Source organism: Opisthorchis viverrini (genome assembly GCF_000715545.1).
Source record: "Opisthorchis viverrini unplaced genomic scaffold opera_v5_47, whole genome shotgun sequence".
Lineage (NCBI taxonomy): Eukaryota > Metazoa > Platyhelminthes > Trematoda > Opisthorchiida > Opisthorchiidae > Opisthorchis > Opisthorchis viverrini.
Genome location: NW_008751702.1, coordinates 671,986 through 685,766, shown reverse-complemented (window position 1 = coordinate 685,766; position 13,781 = coordinate 671,986). Strand labels below are relative to the sequence as shown.

Below are 13,781 nucleotides of genomic sequence, written 5' to 3'. Positions count from 1 at the left end.
CGATAGCGCGGTTGGATGCTGTCACCAACAGCCAGTTTTAGATTGCCTCATTGAAGAACGTATCTTGCCACTACAAGCGAACGCATTGGCTTGGATTTGTGTATGCATGCGTGTGTGTTGAGGCTCGTGTGTGTATGCTTAAACACGACAGAACAAGCCGATGTAATTCCCCGTTTGCAATTCGGCGTTTCACAATCATCTAAACTGTATGGGCAGGCCTGTACAGATTTGATCCTTGCTTGTTTCACCCCTGACCGCATGCTGTGCTGCCTCCGGTTTTCGGTTTTGACATGTACAACGTCTGCCCTCTGATGGGACATGTCACCCTAGACGGATTCTTGCAGCGGACTCAGTGATGAAAATAGTAGGCGATCGACAGATGTGACATGCATCAGCATATGCTTGGACGAATTTCGTTCTTCTTTTATAGCACTGTTTATCACAAGGGACGAAACATACATCCTATACAGTTTTGTTTATTCCTAAGACTGCACAATCGCGATTCCACTACTGAAGCCTTCTCTGATCACTGCGCTCATCGTTCGCCACATCTATAATTTCTTAGCATTTCTACACTTAAGAGTATAAAATCATTCGTTGAATGGTGGCTTCCACTTTAGCTCTTATTTCATATCGTAGAGGAAGTTCTCCAAACCCTTGGTCCCTGTTTAAGTCAATCTTATGTCACTTTGAAATGTTTCATCGAACGTTCGACATTTCCTATATTTCAGCTCGTTCAGATGGCCCGATTATTCTTGGATCTCGAAACACTAGTGAAACAGTGGTTGCTGGTCAAGATGCGGTTTTCACCTGTGAAGTTAATCCCGAAGAGCATCGTTCAAGCACGATTCGAGTAAGTGCGGATATGGCACGTTTTGGGTTCGACCTTTCAGCATATGTAAACATGATTAACTCACACCCGTTTGGTCTTGTTTCTCTTTCCTCCTTCCTCCTGTTGGAAGCGCGTTTTACGCACGCACGGGCAAACATCGTTTTAGAAATAAACAGGCCAATGGACTGGATGACTGACTGAATGGGCTGGACTAGTGTTCATTCAAATGATGTCTATTTATTCTTCCATCTATGCATCACGTTGCTGCTTCATTTATTTATACGTGAGAGATGAAGACACTGGTTTTGTTGACAAGACTGTTAATTCACACCAGATTCGTTTCGTCATGGCGATTTGGATTTCACTTCCCTGGCGTAGATGAGCTTGCGCGCACTCACCTACCCAACATAACGCCGAAGTGGGCGCTGATCGCTCTGCATCCAATCCCCTTACACGCACACACAATATAAACAGATGACCAATTAGGGATTGCCCGAACAGCTGCCCAGGCCAGCTTAGAAGCCAGGCGCCTTTGTTTAAGTTTCGCGCCATTGCATCCGAAATTACCGATTTCATCGCCACTCGCACAAAAACACCTCTGTCGTTTATCGACAGTGGTTACATTAAAAGAGAGCCTGTTGTTTTTTTAGATGAGTGTATATTCGCTAATTTCGTGCAATTTGGTTTCAAGTAGAACATAAGGTTGACAGAAACCCGGGGACTGCGCCTACCTGATGAGCCCCAAAAAGGGCGAAACCGGTCGTGGGCTGTCGATGGATTTTCAGCAACCTTATGAGTAGTACATTACAAAAATCCTATTAAAAAGTTCGGTTGTGTAGGCCAAACTTCGTAGCTTTACTGTGGGGATGAAAACTTGTTGCTAGGGCAACAGCTTTGCGTTTGGGTTGCTGTTCGGTTGCAGGTTCCTTGTGGTTGGGGCGAATTTGTAACTTACTCCGACAAATGATGTATAAAATTTTTATAATTGGGATAGTATTCCATGTAAAATGTCCACTGCATCCTACTGAGCCATACCTGTGCATCTGAAGAGTAATTATCAGCTTGGGAAGATATTTTTTCTTCACTTCCTTTCAACGGTTCCTTCTTCCCAGCAAGAGACCGCTCCTACGAGGTAATCTTCGGTTGGCTTCTTTAAGTGAGACGTGCAGTTCGTGCGAGGTTTCTTAACGCGAGACATGTGGTTTCGAATAGTGTGCTGAATATTGATTTCCACCGTTGCCCCAATGAACTTTGTTATGAGGACCCTTCAGACAGTCAAGATACGGCTCATCTATGAACTATTGTGCACTTTTTCTGGTTTCTTTTAAGTTGTCGTGCGTGAAATAAAACAATGCTCTGACGTTGCACACGATTCGGTATTCGATTTCCGTTCAGCTCATCATAATAGTTTGCATACCATGGCAAGCTAAACCTGCACATGTGTTCTATTTCGATCGAATTTCATGTAATAACACGTCCAGTCTTGACCCTTGGGACCAAACCCGATTCCGTTATGATTCTTCCAATGGCTTGGTTGTTGGCGTCAGCGTTTCTAATGCAGTTCGGACAACATAATGAGTGAAGGCGGTCAAGTCTCAGTGCACTGTGCTTGCAGATGGTGCCTGGACACCGCTCATTGGCGACGTGACTATTAGAATATTTCCAGTCTATAAACCTTCAACACATATTTAAAGGTCTATTAGCTTCATTGGCCTTCAATTTACAGTCCCACCGCTAACTTCCTATTCCCAAAAGAAATGCGCACAATAATATCTATAAAACATGTTTCTCCCACTGGCTGGAGACTGACTTTTACCAAAACGAATCTACACAGGATGTCCGATCTATCCTTTGCGTCTTTTCTGTCGCTTTCATTGGAATGGATATTTCAATACCCTATGGAAAAAAAGATGTTAAAATGATTCTGATACATCAGAAAAATCCAGTTTACGGTACGGGGGATAATGTATTGGTGAGGGGGTAGAAACCTTGTTAGGGCTCATGAAATATATTTATTCTGACGTTTCCGTGCTCAAGTCCTTTCAAAGCTCTCTTTTTTACTAGCTAAACTGGACCAACATAAGATGTCTGTTCTCAATTGCTGCAACTCAAGGCGAAGCTCATGCAAAGCTCACCATCTAATTCACGTCTACCTCCTGCGGAGACCTCTGCCCGATCTAATTGGCATTTCAACAATACCGTAGCACTCTTACCTTCATTTATATAAACATCTTCAACTCCAAACGGTTATTGTGCTGCCATTAGAAACCAAATGGATGGAGATTTTCCCTTATTCGTTTTGGGCGCCCTAACCAACCATCTTCATCCTGATAGTGGGAGAAATGTGTAGGATCATAATGTGTCTAACTGGGTATTATTCAGGCAGAATGTACCTTTACGCAGCCTGATTCCGCTCGGAAACACAGGGTTTTGTCGAAATTCTGTTTTCGCTCTCACCGGCGAACAATGGCATCTTTACTGGGATACAACTATTGTGACATTTTTCGTTAGACGTTTCCGATATCAGCTTGTGGAACCGTCCATTCATGGTCATTGTGTTAACGTAGCTGTCGTATATCTTTAATAAATCCTGAGGTCTCATGCAGTTCCATCTTGCCCAAGCCTAGAAACGTCAGGGATTCACATTGAAATGCACACTTTTATTCGCTAGATAAATTCTAGGAATATGACTTACCTTTGCTGTAACCAAGGGATTGGTTTAGCACGGATCAACATGGATTTCACAACAAGCGCACAGTTATCCTAACGGAACACCCGACCGTTGAGAACTCTTCGCGCAGTCGGTTTTTTCCAGCCTGATAACTCGTCCGATCAGCTCGGTTACTGCAACGGTAATTGTTCTGATTGTCAAGTGCTTCTGTCGCATTCGATGTTTTTGTGCCCGAATTACTCATTGATACTACCCCAGAATAGCTTTTCACCTCGTGCATTCAAATAAGTTCTAGGAATGTAAGACATCTCAGCAGCAGTAGGTTCATACTACGATCGTGGGCTTAGCTTCAGCGGTCAAGTTTCGGGTGGCGGTGTAGTCAGATAGCTTTAGGTTTGATTTATCCATTTTTATTATCACTTCCAACGACTATACTACGACAATGTCACGTATTTGACGTAGTTCCCGTTGCAGAGTCATGTTTTTTCGGCTTCGTGTTCGATGGGATCGTTGCAAACAATATTACATTTTTATCCTATTTTTGTGCAGTGAATGTTGTCTTACTTTATGTGTTTGCCTTCATGATCTTGTCTTATGTACCTAGAGTTTGAGTAAGCGAAGGCTCAAATTTACACTTTGGAACTTTCTTCTTAATCCTTGTCTGCGTAACGTCCCTGACTACTTTAGTTTGCAACTGGTGAACAAATACAGAATGCAGGAATTACTTACTTGCATATTGTTCATTTCATCGTGGGTTGGTATGGGTTTATGACTATTCAAGGTGCTGCCGAGTACACACCTTATCTCTCATGACTGCCTAGGATCATGGGAACTGATCCACTGGCATTGTCACTGAAGATACTTTTGACCCTTTTTTGTAGGAACCGGAAGTCGTTAAATCACCATCATCAGCATCCTCTGAAGCTCAGCCAACTTCAGAACAATAAAGTGAACTTTTTTCACACCATTTTGATACTGATAATTTACTAGTAACTTACTTCACTCCTTGTTTTCTTTCGCCAGTGGGGCAAGAGCATTGATGCGTCTCAGCGCTCACACTACGAAGGGAGAGGTCGTGAAGTTATTCAATGGGCTGGAGGCACCTTCGTAGTGTTACCTAGCGTTCCCAACAGCGCTGTAGATGGAGTCGTTGCACCAGCAACTCACAGGTTTTCTGGGCACAAACTGGTCAGTCGAACCATTCACCCACTGATTCCAACCTCTGGTGCCGTGGCAACTGAGGCCTCCAGCAACCAGTTGAGTCGGCTGTTGATTCGCCAAGCAAAACCCTCTGATGCTGGACGATACGTCTGTTCCGTCCTCACGGAGGCAGGCCGAGATGACCACAAATTTGTTCACATATCTGTAACAGGTACGATGAATATCATGACTTTTTTCAACACCGTTTTATTTGCTTGACACAGGTGAAAACATTTCGGTAGAGCGCGTTAGTTTCTTCATCATCCCTCCGTTTGAACAAAACTGCTGCCCTATTGGACTATCCTTTCACTGTTGCTGTTTACGCAAACACCATGCAATATTTTTCTAATTGACGGTTCAATTTAGTTTCTTGAGCTGCCAGCATTTGTTCTCCCTCGGTAGGGACACTGAAACAATGCACAAATTCGGAGTGCGGATGAGTCTGATGTATGTGTGTATGCCCTGTTCAAGCTTTTTGTTTCGGTCACATATTGGTACACGCGTCTGAACAATGCGGGTCGGGCTATGCGCACGTGCATTCAGTCAACACAAATAGGCCGGCTATCTAATAAGGGCAGGCGATAATTCCATTGTTGACTTAACTGTCATCCAAATGTTTTCTGCCGACCATTCATACCGTTCCATGTATTGATTGACAGCATGTCACCATAGGTACAGCAGTTGTTGTTTCCTCTTGTCTTATCCGTTGTGGTTGGTACTCACTTCTTCTCAATAGACTGTTCCGTCGTCCATCCCTAATCTATTGAGAGCAGATAATGGTTACACCGACTTAGTTATTCATTGGCATGCTATCCGTCTATTCATTCATGCGATAAACAATTCGTCGCCTGGCTCTGCCATCCATCCGTCCGTCGTCTATCCATTCAGTCGGCCTGCCAAGCAACTCATCACCCCTCCTCCATAAATGGCAGATTACTCATCCCTGTCTTACCTTCTGATACACAAACTTCATTCCCATGCGACTATACAGTCTTTATGCTCATTTGGTGAAAAATACACCTTGTCATCAGGCCAGGACCAACCTTTTCAGCGAGACATCCTAGCTGTGGGCGGGGCATGGTTGTTCCCGACTCAAGCCAATTTTGCCTGGACATTAGATATACGGAGAACAATATAATCGCTCAATGCTCTTCCGTATTAGTTGACACATTGGATACTGGCTAAAATCGTGGTAACTGTTAGAGAGCTCACGGTGCACATCCGGACCATATGTCCATGATTTTCATATTAATCAAGTCATTCATTCATCATCATCTGTTGTGCGTTGCCTTCATTTTCCGACATGTGACAAGCTGCTGCCGCTGATGTTGATAGTGATGAATAAAGTTCCAGAAATTTCTTTGTTTACCTGTATAGTGAAACTCTGGATGTTTTCTGCTCATCGACCAACAAGCGCAACCAGAAGTGTAAAGCTTTTACCCTCCAGGTTATCACGTTATACTGTGCCTACAGTTTTTTCTTGTACGGATTCGTTTAACAAGGGCACTTTATTTCTGCTTGCCTTTCCAGGGGATGGAGTGGGCGACGCGGGTGAATTGGTTGGCAGCAGCATGCGTCGACTAACCGTGTATATCGCTGTGCCTATTGTAGTATTCTTCGTATGCGTATGTGTAGTGTCCTACTGTCTGGTCAGCAGAAGAACCTCGCGCGCCAGCCGTGCTGCCCATCTTCGACAGCGAAACTACTATGGACCGGTACAACAAACCCAGATGAAATCTCCTTCAGCAGCGAGCAGTAGCTCTGTAGGTATGTGTCGCAATGGAATCAATTCCACTGCAACACCTTGGAGTGCGCCGGGTGACCCTCGAATTCGTCCGTCACCACCAGGCACTGGAGCTGGTACGGCTACTTTGGGATATTCATCTACCAACGGTTCCCACTCTTTTTCCAGCAGTGGTCAAGCCCTAATACCAAATCAGAACTTTCAGCCTGCGGCACCAGGCTCTGTGGCGATCGTACCCGGCTCTTACCCCATTTTGTTACAATCAGTGGGATCACAACCCGGCGGGCAGTTCTATGCGATGCAAGATCCGAGTACCATGGCTGGTTACACCCAGCCAATGTATCCTGCCAGTACTGCCGGGGGCAATGAGTATATGCTTACTAGCAATGCTATGAACATATACCCTCCAGGCATGGTATATCCCATGGCTAATGGTCATGGTCCTAATTTTAGTGGCTCGATGGCAGCCCCGAATTCCATCACCAACTCATCCTCTGCCGAATCCTCTGCAATCACTGGTCCCGGTTCACCCTTGTCCAACGAAGCGGTAGATGGTCGTCTGCTATTTCAGCCTGGTCACTCAGGACAGCAATCTTATCCCGGTTATCAGTCGAGTGTAGGAGCTACCACCTGTGCAAGTTTCAGCTATCCTGTCCCGACACCACAGTCACATCTTTCCTCGACTACTGGTGAGTTAGATTTGGGCCAGAGTAACACGCCGCTGCTGAACTATCACCCTCAAACAGACAGTTCACACGGTACAAACATGAGGGCCTAACCGGCATTTGTTTGTCGCTTCGCCTATCACTCTCTCTTTCTCTCACAAGCACTTATTCGCTTGATTTCTTTTAACACACACAAGTGCTCCGGGATACAGGGTATGTCATCATTCTGTACATACGTTCGCTGTGGAACATATAATTTACATAAAACCTGTGAATCTCAAACGAGGAGTCGAATTAACACCCTTCCCATTTGAATACCTTAGTCACATCTGTCAATCCAACTGATATCATTTTGAATACTGCTCAAACTTCAGCTCTAGTCGATGGTGTGATGTCTGCACTTGACACGACACATAATCCCGTTCTTAAGGTTCATTTTCTCTTTTTCCGCCAACCTTTTTAAAGCGCAGTTTTTTTAAAATAGAACGTAAAGTTGTAAACCCAAACATCCTACTCGAACGCAGCATTTCCCATTTGACCCAATTTACGCCATTATCCGAATCTCGGTTTCCCATCCAGCATTCTAAACTGACTGTCGGCTGTTGCCTGTTTATCTACTCGAAAAAATGAGTGATCTATCACATGACCTCTGCCGGGATGAGTGACCTTAACTTAATTGGCTTATTTTTGCTTCCCGGGCAGAACTGCCCTCTTTCTGGTGTTGTCACATCTCTTGTTCGGTCTGATACAACAGCACGACTACACCATCCTCACCTCCTTATCGAATCCGATTGTTTTTTCTCTAAACAACGGCAGCGTCGCGAATCTAGCTGTTTTCTGGCCATTATTTTTCTCAACCAAATGTGACCTGAATGCATATTCTTCTTGTTTTGCGCGTTGTAGAACTGATGCACTGCAATGCTGGCTCGAACAGGGTATCTATTGTAAATAGGCAAACAATTTCCCACTTTGTCGATCACGAAAAACACACTTATGCAATTATTTACGGCACTGTTTTTTTTGAATGCAAATACTGAATACAACTCTAGCTTTGATCCCGGATTTAGTTTTTGCTGTTGCGTGGGATACTTCCCTGTTCTGTGACCTCTGTAAAGTAGTGCAGTGGTGACATCAGTAAATAACTCTGACACTGAAAAACATCTGAGTAAGGTCAAGCGCATGATTGGACCATGTGATAAAGGAGGCGATATCACCGAGGCATGGCGGAATTGCTCTTTTCGGGAACCGTCCTTTTTTGGAGACCTAAGTCTTCTAACCAAATAGGTGCACTGGGTAACAGTCGAACTAACTAGTTTGGGTGAATAAATCACTAGATATTCTGTTGTTTTTCTAGAGTTAAATCAAGTTACCGAAACTGAATTCTAACAGATCAGTCGATGGTGACTGCGGTGAATTTCGCTTCTATGTCGATGTTTTTAAACAACTCAATGACTGGCGATTTCTCGCAACTAAGAACTGAAAATTTCCTTCAGAAAGTAAACGGCTTCTACGGCAAATCGTTTTCTTAGTTTCAGATGCAAATACCAAGATATCTTCTGCGAAACGGTGCATTTTATAGTGGCAGCTCGAAATTAGACTATTTTCGTCGAGCCAGGAAACGTCGCCCCATCGGTAACCTTCATACGGTTGTGAACCGTGTACCCTTCAGTTTTGGTCTATCTAGGAAAGTCAGTACGTTAGTGTTTTAGTGTGTGAGCGTATAACTGTCCCTGTTGTTTAGAGACCACCTGAAGGGGCAAGCGCAAGTGCTTCTTCTTGAGAGGGAACGAAGGAGTTTCCACTATAGTACTCGTCCCTCGAGGTTCCAGAGGTAACACACTTCGAGGAGATCATATTCTCTGTTGTAAATCTAAGCCAGGGAACAGTCTCCAGAGCCTGAGAGGAGACATCTTCCACTTCATGAGATAACTACTTTACAAGTCAGGAGGATACTCCACGATGACCATCGGCTTTTCAATAGCCTAAACCGTTGATATCTCTTGTAGAGGTGTGGTAGGTTACAAACGGTCGAACAATGTCCATAGGAGCATGTGCATAGACAGTCTTGTATTCAATGGTAGTTGTGGGTGTGTTGTGGGTCTTCCTATCTGTCGTGTGTACTGATCGGTTGAATCAGTGGATACACTGGTGATTAGGCTAGTTTAAACAGGTGGCATGGCCTTGACTGTCTGTACGCACTGGCAACAAAGGTGACATTTCAGCGTGGTCCACCGACGTTAGATGAAAAATATACGCAAGCTACAATCAGTGAAATTTCATTGAGTGAGCGATTATGATCAGATCGGTCGGTCGGCTGATTCGTGAAAAAATCTGCATATCTTGTCTCTTTCTGACAACTCAACTTCGATTGATCAGCTTCAGCTAACTTCACGGTGGGCTTGCGTTATTATCTGACTGACATGTCTCCTCATGTCCGCCGAACCGTTCGCCGGACTGTGTGGTATGCTAAACAGTCCGCCTGTTCAGAAGTGGTAATTCACGTGCGTCCAGCGTGCGCTTTTGGGTAGTGCAGGCACGTCCCCTTCGCATATCTGATTTCCGGAGTTCATACTCCGGCACGGTTCAGGGTATGTGTTACTGATGAGCTCTAATAGGGGAGACAGACAAATCAGTGGATGAATCCAATGACGTGGTCTGATTTTCAAACTGGTGGGTGCTTTCCAGAAATACACTCATTTGCAAATCAATCTGGTTCAAGTAAAACATAGAGTTGACGGAAACTCGGGGGCTGCGCCTACCTGATGAGCCCCAAGAAGGGCGAAACCGGTCGTGGGCTGTCGAATAGTTTTCCGCAACCTTGTGAGTAGTTTCCTTTATGATAGGTGCTTTGTTCAAGATTTTAAAATTCAGTGCAAGTTGCGAAGGACCACTCATAAATACTCTCTTCGGTGGACTGGAGAAGATTAATTATATCTGTAATTCTGTCCGTTTACAACGCTCAGAAGCATGTTTTCTGAAAGTGACCGCTCACCTAGACTGACGCATGATGTCTCTAATAGTTTTTTGCGCGGTGTAAGTTCCTTTTTGGCACTAAAAACTTCATTGTCTATTCTACTCGCAAATTTGGATGCAATCAGCTTTCTTTATAGAGGTGAAACTCTTCACTCCACTGTGTTATGGAATCTATTGGATATCAGTCAGCAAAACTTTCGATGACTGCTGTATGCAGTCAGTTGGCGAATATAACAATTTCTCTTCAGAGTAAACATCCAAGAGGCCAACCGAAATAGTTCTCATGTATTTGTTCACAAATATGTGGGAATTACTCATTAGTTCATCCAGTGTTTTTTAGTACTCAGTCGTGAACTTCATCGGCCCTTCAATGTGTCAACCCTAACATGTATTAGTTGGTATGAATTATAGGAAATCGGTGGTCGATGGGTCCACGTCATATTTACCGTCGATTTTTTCTGTCCGTGACCGCCGTCACATGACCCAAAGTGGTCGAGGTGTGCACGCGTATTACACGTCAGAGGCCTTTGGGTTGCCGTCAGTGACCCACCTTCTCCCTACTCACCAGTACTCGATACCGATTGCTCGGCTGACACGACGTGTGTAGGTGAACAGAACCCACCAAAAGTTTGAAACTGCAAGTATTTTCTGGTTACCGCAATCTAAGCTCGGCTGTTTGGAATGGCGATCCACGCAGGGTTCTATATATTGGGTCACGAAAGCCGTAAAAACCATAGCACGCCAAGGATCCTATCAGCTACAGAAGCTCTGGTGGATGTCATCAACAGAGTTGATGCCCCCTTTTGTATTTGGCGGTGCATTTAAAGACTTGCGAAATTACAGCAGCAACCGGATAATCAATTACGATACAACCCGCATTTGAACATGCACAAGTGCCAGTTTCCTGGTACTTAGATTGAGTCCTTTTGTTATTTTTATGTGAAACATTGTAACTTATGGTTTCTTGCTCCATCATTTCAAACACTAGAACTGTTCTTCATCTGGGAGGTATCTGACATGGCTGCTGGTAAAAGGGACTTCGAAATACAGATTTCATTAATTACAGCTTTCCTGTCAACCTAGGCCGAACCTCGTCACAGCTCGGTGGAATTCCTAACAAGACACCTTGCCTCTATTATCATACAGACAGTTGCATCATTGATCTTCAACTGATAATCTACGCTCCATGATTATCCTGCTTATTTCAAAGGTATTCGATTACTTTAACAGTTTGCCATTGAGTCAGCCCGATGATCCGTTCACGAAACGATATGTGAGCGATTGTAAGTGAAGGTCAGGCAAAGAGCACTTTTTCATTACCAAAAAACGGCGAGACAGCAAGAAAGCCAGGGATAATAAAGTACGGAGAGAGTTAGACAATTGTGCAGTAAAAACAAAGGATAACGCGATGAGACAAAACTAGATTAAATCGATAACCGTTCCTAACTAGTTGTCAACAAGGCGACCCAAGCTGATACTCTTTAGACACAGATCCTATTCACAGTGGTGGATTGGAAGGGACCGGACCAAATTTTTCACGTTCAAATGTTAGAAAGGAGTTGGAGATACTGCTTGTCAAAAGAGTTATGAATAGTCCTGAACAGGTTGTCACAGTCCTGCTAGCCCGCCCCAGGTAAAACGCATTCAAAAAGAATTTGAGGTCATAAATGAAGTTTGAGTGTGCAACGGGCGTTAGTGAAGCCTGACGAACAGACCCGAGATCCAGTTCAATACACGTGCTAAAAATTGTCTTGCTAGATTACCGCCGTCTAAGGTTCCTTCCGGCGATAAGTGTTTCACTAGAGTAGCAACGAGACATGGTGGCTGTTCATTGTACAACCTGAATCCAGGAGTCGGTGCTGAGCCTCGTAACTAATGAGCTGGAACCTGAATTTGGATAATGCCACGAGAAAACAAATGGTCAGTGAGGAATTCGTTCAGTGAACCGTAGTAGAGACCAACTTGTGTAATACATTCACATTTAAGGCGTGTTCACTTCAGAAAAGTTAAACTGCTTCCAACCTACCGTTGTCATAATCGCTCACCACGGTGACGTGCTCTGACAAGTCGAATTTTGACAGTAACCCTTAAAACTTTGAAAGCTGGAGTTCCTGACTTCAATCATACTACATTAACAAAACTAAAATACCTGTCCATTAAGTTGATGAGCTTAAAATGAGATGTTCTTCTGACAGGTACCACGTTACACTAATGTGCGATGACATTCTGTAGCAATACACGCCCTTGTAATCTGGATAGGAAAGACAATTGTGCAGTCTTCTGTGGTTTATCTAGTTATAGTGCTGCATGAATGGAGTATGTTCAAACCAGTATGACTAGAAAATGATGCCTAGTAGATGTAGTTCTTGTTTCACAATCTCGACCGTTATTCTCGAACACCAAGGTCTCGTTTCGGTTTACCAAAATTACCACAGCAAATGGGAAGCAGATGTACTCACTTAATCTCGTTTGGACTGCTCACTACAACTAAACTACTCCAAAATGGTTTGAAAGGAGCAACTTTAGCATCTGTTCCATATGTTAGTCTAGTTGTAAATAAGTTTCGTAACGCACTGATGCACAAGAGAAGAACTGAGTTCAATGGAGGGCACTCTCATCAAGCAGGGCTGTTCGTCCTAGTTGGAAGACGTGCGCTGATAAAAACGAAAAAGAGCGTTTTACCAAAGGTAAACATTTTCTGCAAGATACACTACAGTGATTGTTTGAAATAGAAGCTAGTATATTTCATCTTATTTTAGCTCGTTCATTTCTTGAAAATGAATCAACAAGTATAGGTTTTGAATGGGATTATACTAAATAGCCATTGGTTAAATAGCGCTGTGTATCTCGAATAGCAACCATGGCACAGGAAGGCCAATGAAGTTGTATAGCGGTCGCTGTTGCTGTTCGTGTTTGGGGTGTATTCATCGTCATTGTCAGCTTTAAAATTAGTCCATCTAACTAACGGGTGGATCCAAGATACAATTAAGAACCAAATGAAACCCAAATAATTTTGCTTAGGATTAATGCAATCCGGATCGATTTTGTTTTGTACAACTGGCTGTTTGTCACATCGTATTTGTTGACTGGTGGTCAATAATTTCCTTCGCATGGGTCTTTCGTTTCAGGCCTAGACTTGACCCTTTGGAAGCACTCGCTTTTTATCCCTATCTGGTCATTCCGACCGAACGCAACATCCTACACCCGATAAACGTAAAACGATTCAGAGGAAAGCTGAATATCTACACACTGTTCTCGACCTCAAAACTACTAAAATAAAGTGTGCTCTTTCCGTTTTCCGAAATATTGTGAAGTAAGCCAGCAATAGCATATCATGTGGTAGCGTCAATTTTCTCCTGTTTGTGCTGTCAGATTCAATTGTTCGGCTCTTGAAGGGGAAATCTTCTCAGGGAAGCAAACATTTCAACTCAAGTATGGGCTACACGGACGCTTTGACTTGATGAAGTCTGTAGTAGTGGACAGCTTGGATCCGAATGCTAGCTTTGAATATTTTTCGTATTTGCCAAGGTAAAATTCGAAAACCGTTCTGTTCTTGCCTAGGATACAGTGAACTTCGAAAAATAGGACAGCCCTCGGAGCCGACCCACTCAACTTATCTGATAACTCCGTCCATAAGCGATTGAAATTTATGATAACACGAATAAGTCAACGGTACTGAGATTCCTATGGAATTCA

The 13,781-nt window shown here is 43.7% G+C and overlaps 1 protein-coding gene across 1 annotated transcript in view; it reads left to right on the top strand.

Moving 5' to 3' along the window:
* The window catches only part of T265_03290 (hypothetical protein), a gene marked incomplete at both ends in the record, with an annotated part of 60,064 nt that extends 51,892 nt beyond the window's left edge, over positions 1–8,172 (top strand). The window contains 3 exons of the mRNA XM_009167736.1: positions 732–853; positions 4,527–4,875; positions 6,234–8,172. Coding sequence (XP_009166000.1) covers positions 732–853; positions 4,527–4,875; positions 6,234–7,225 — 1,463 coding nt within the window. The remainder of the gene's footprint in view (positions 1–731; positions 854–4,526; positions 4,876–6,233) is intronic.
* Between the last annotated feature and the right edge of the window lie 5,609 nt (positions 8,173–13,781).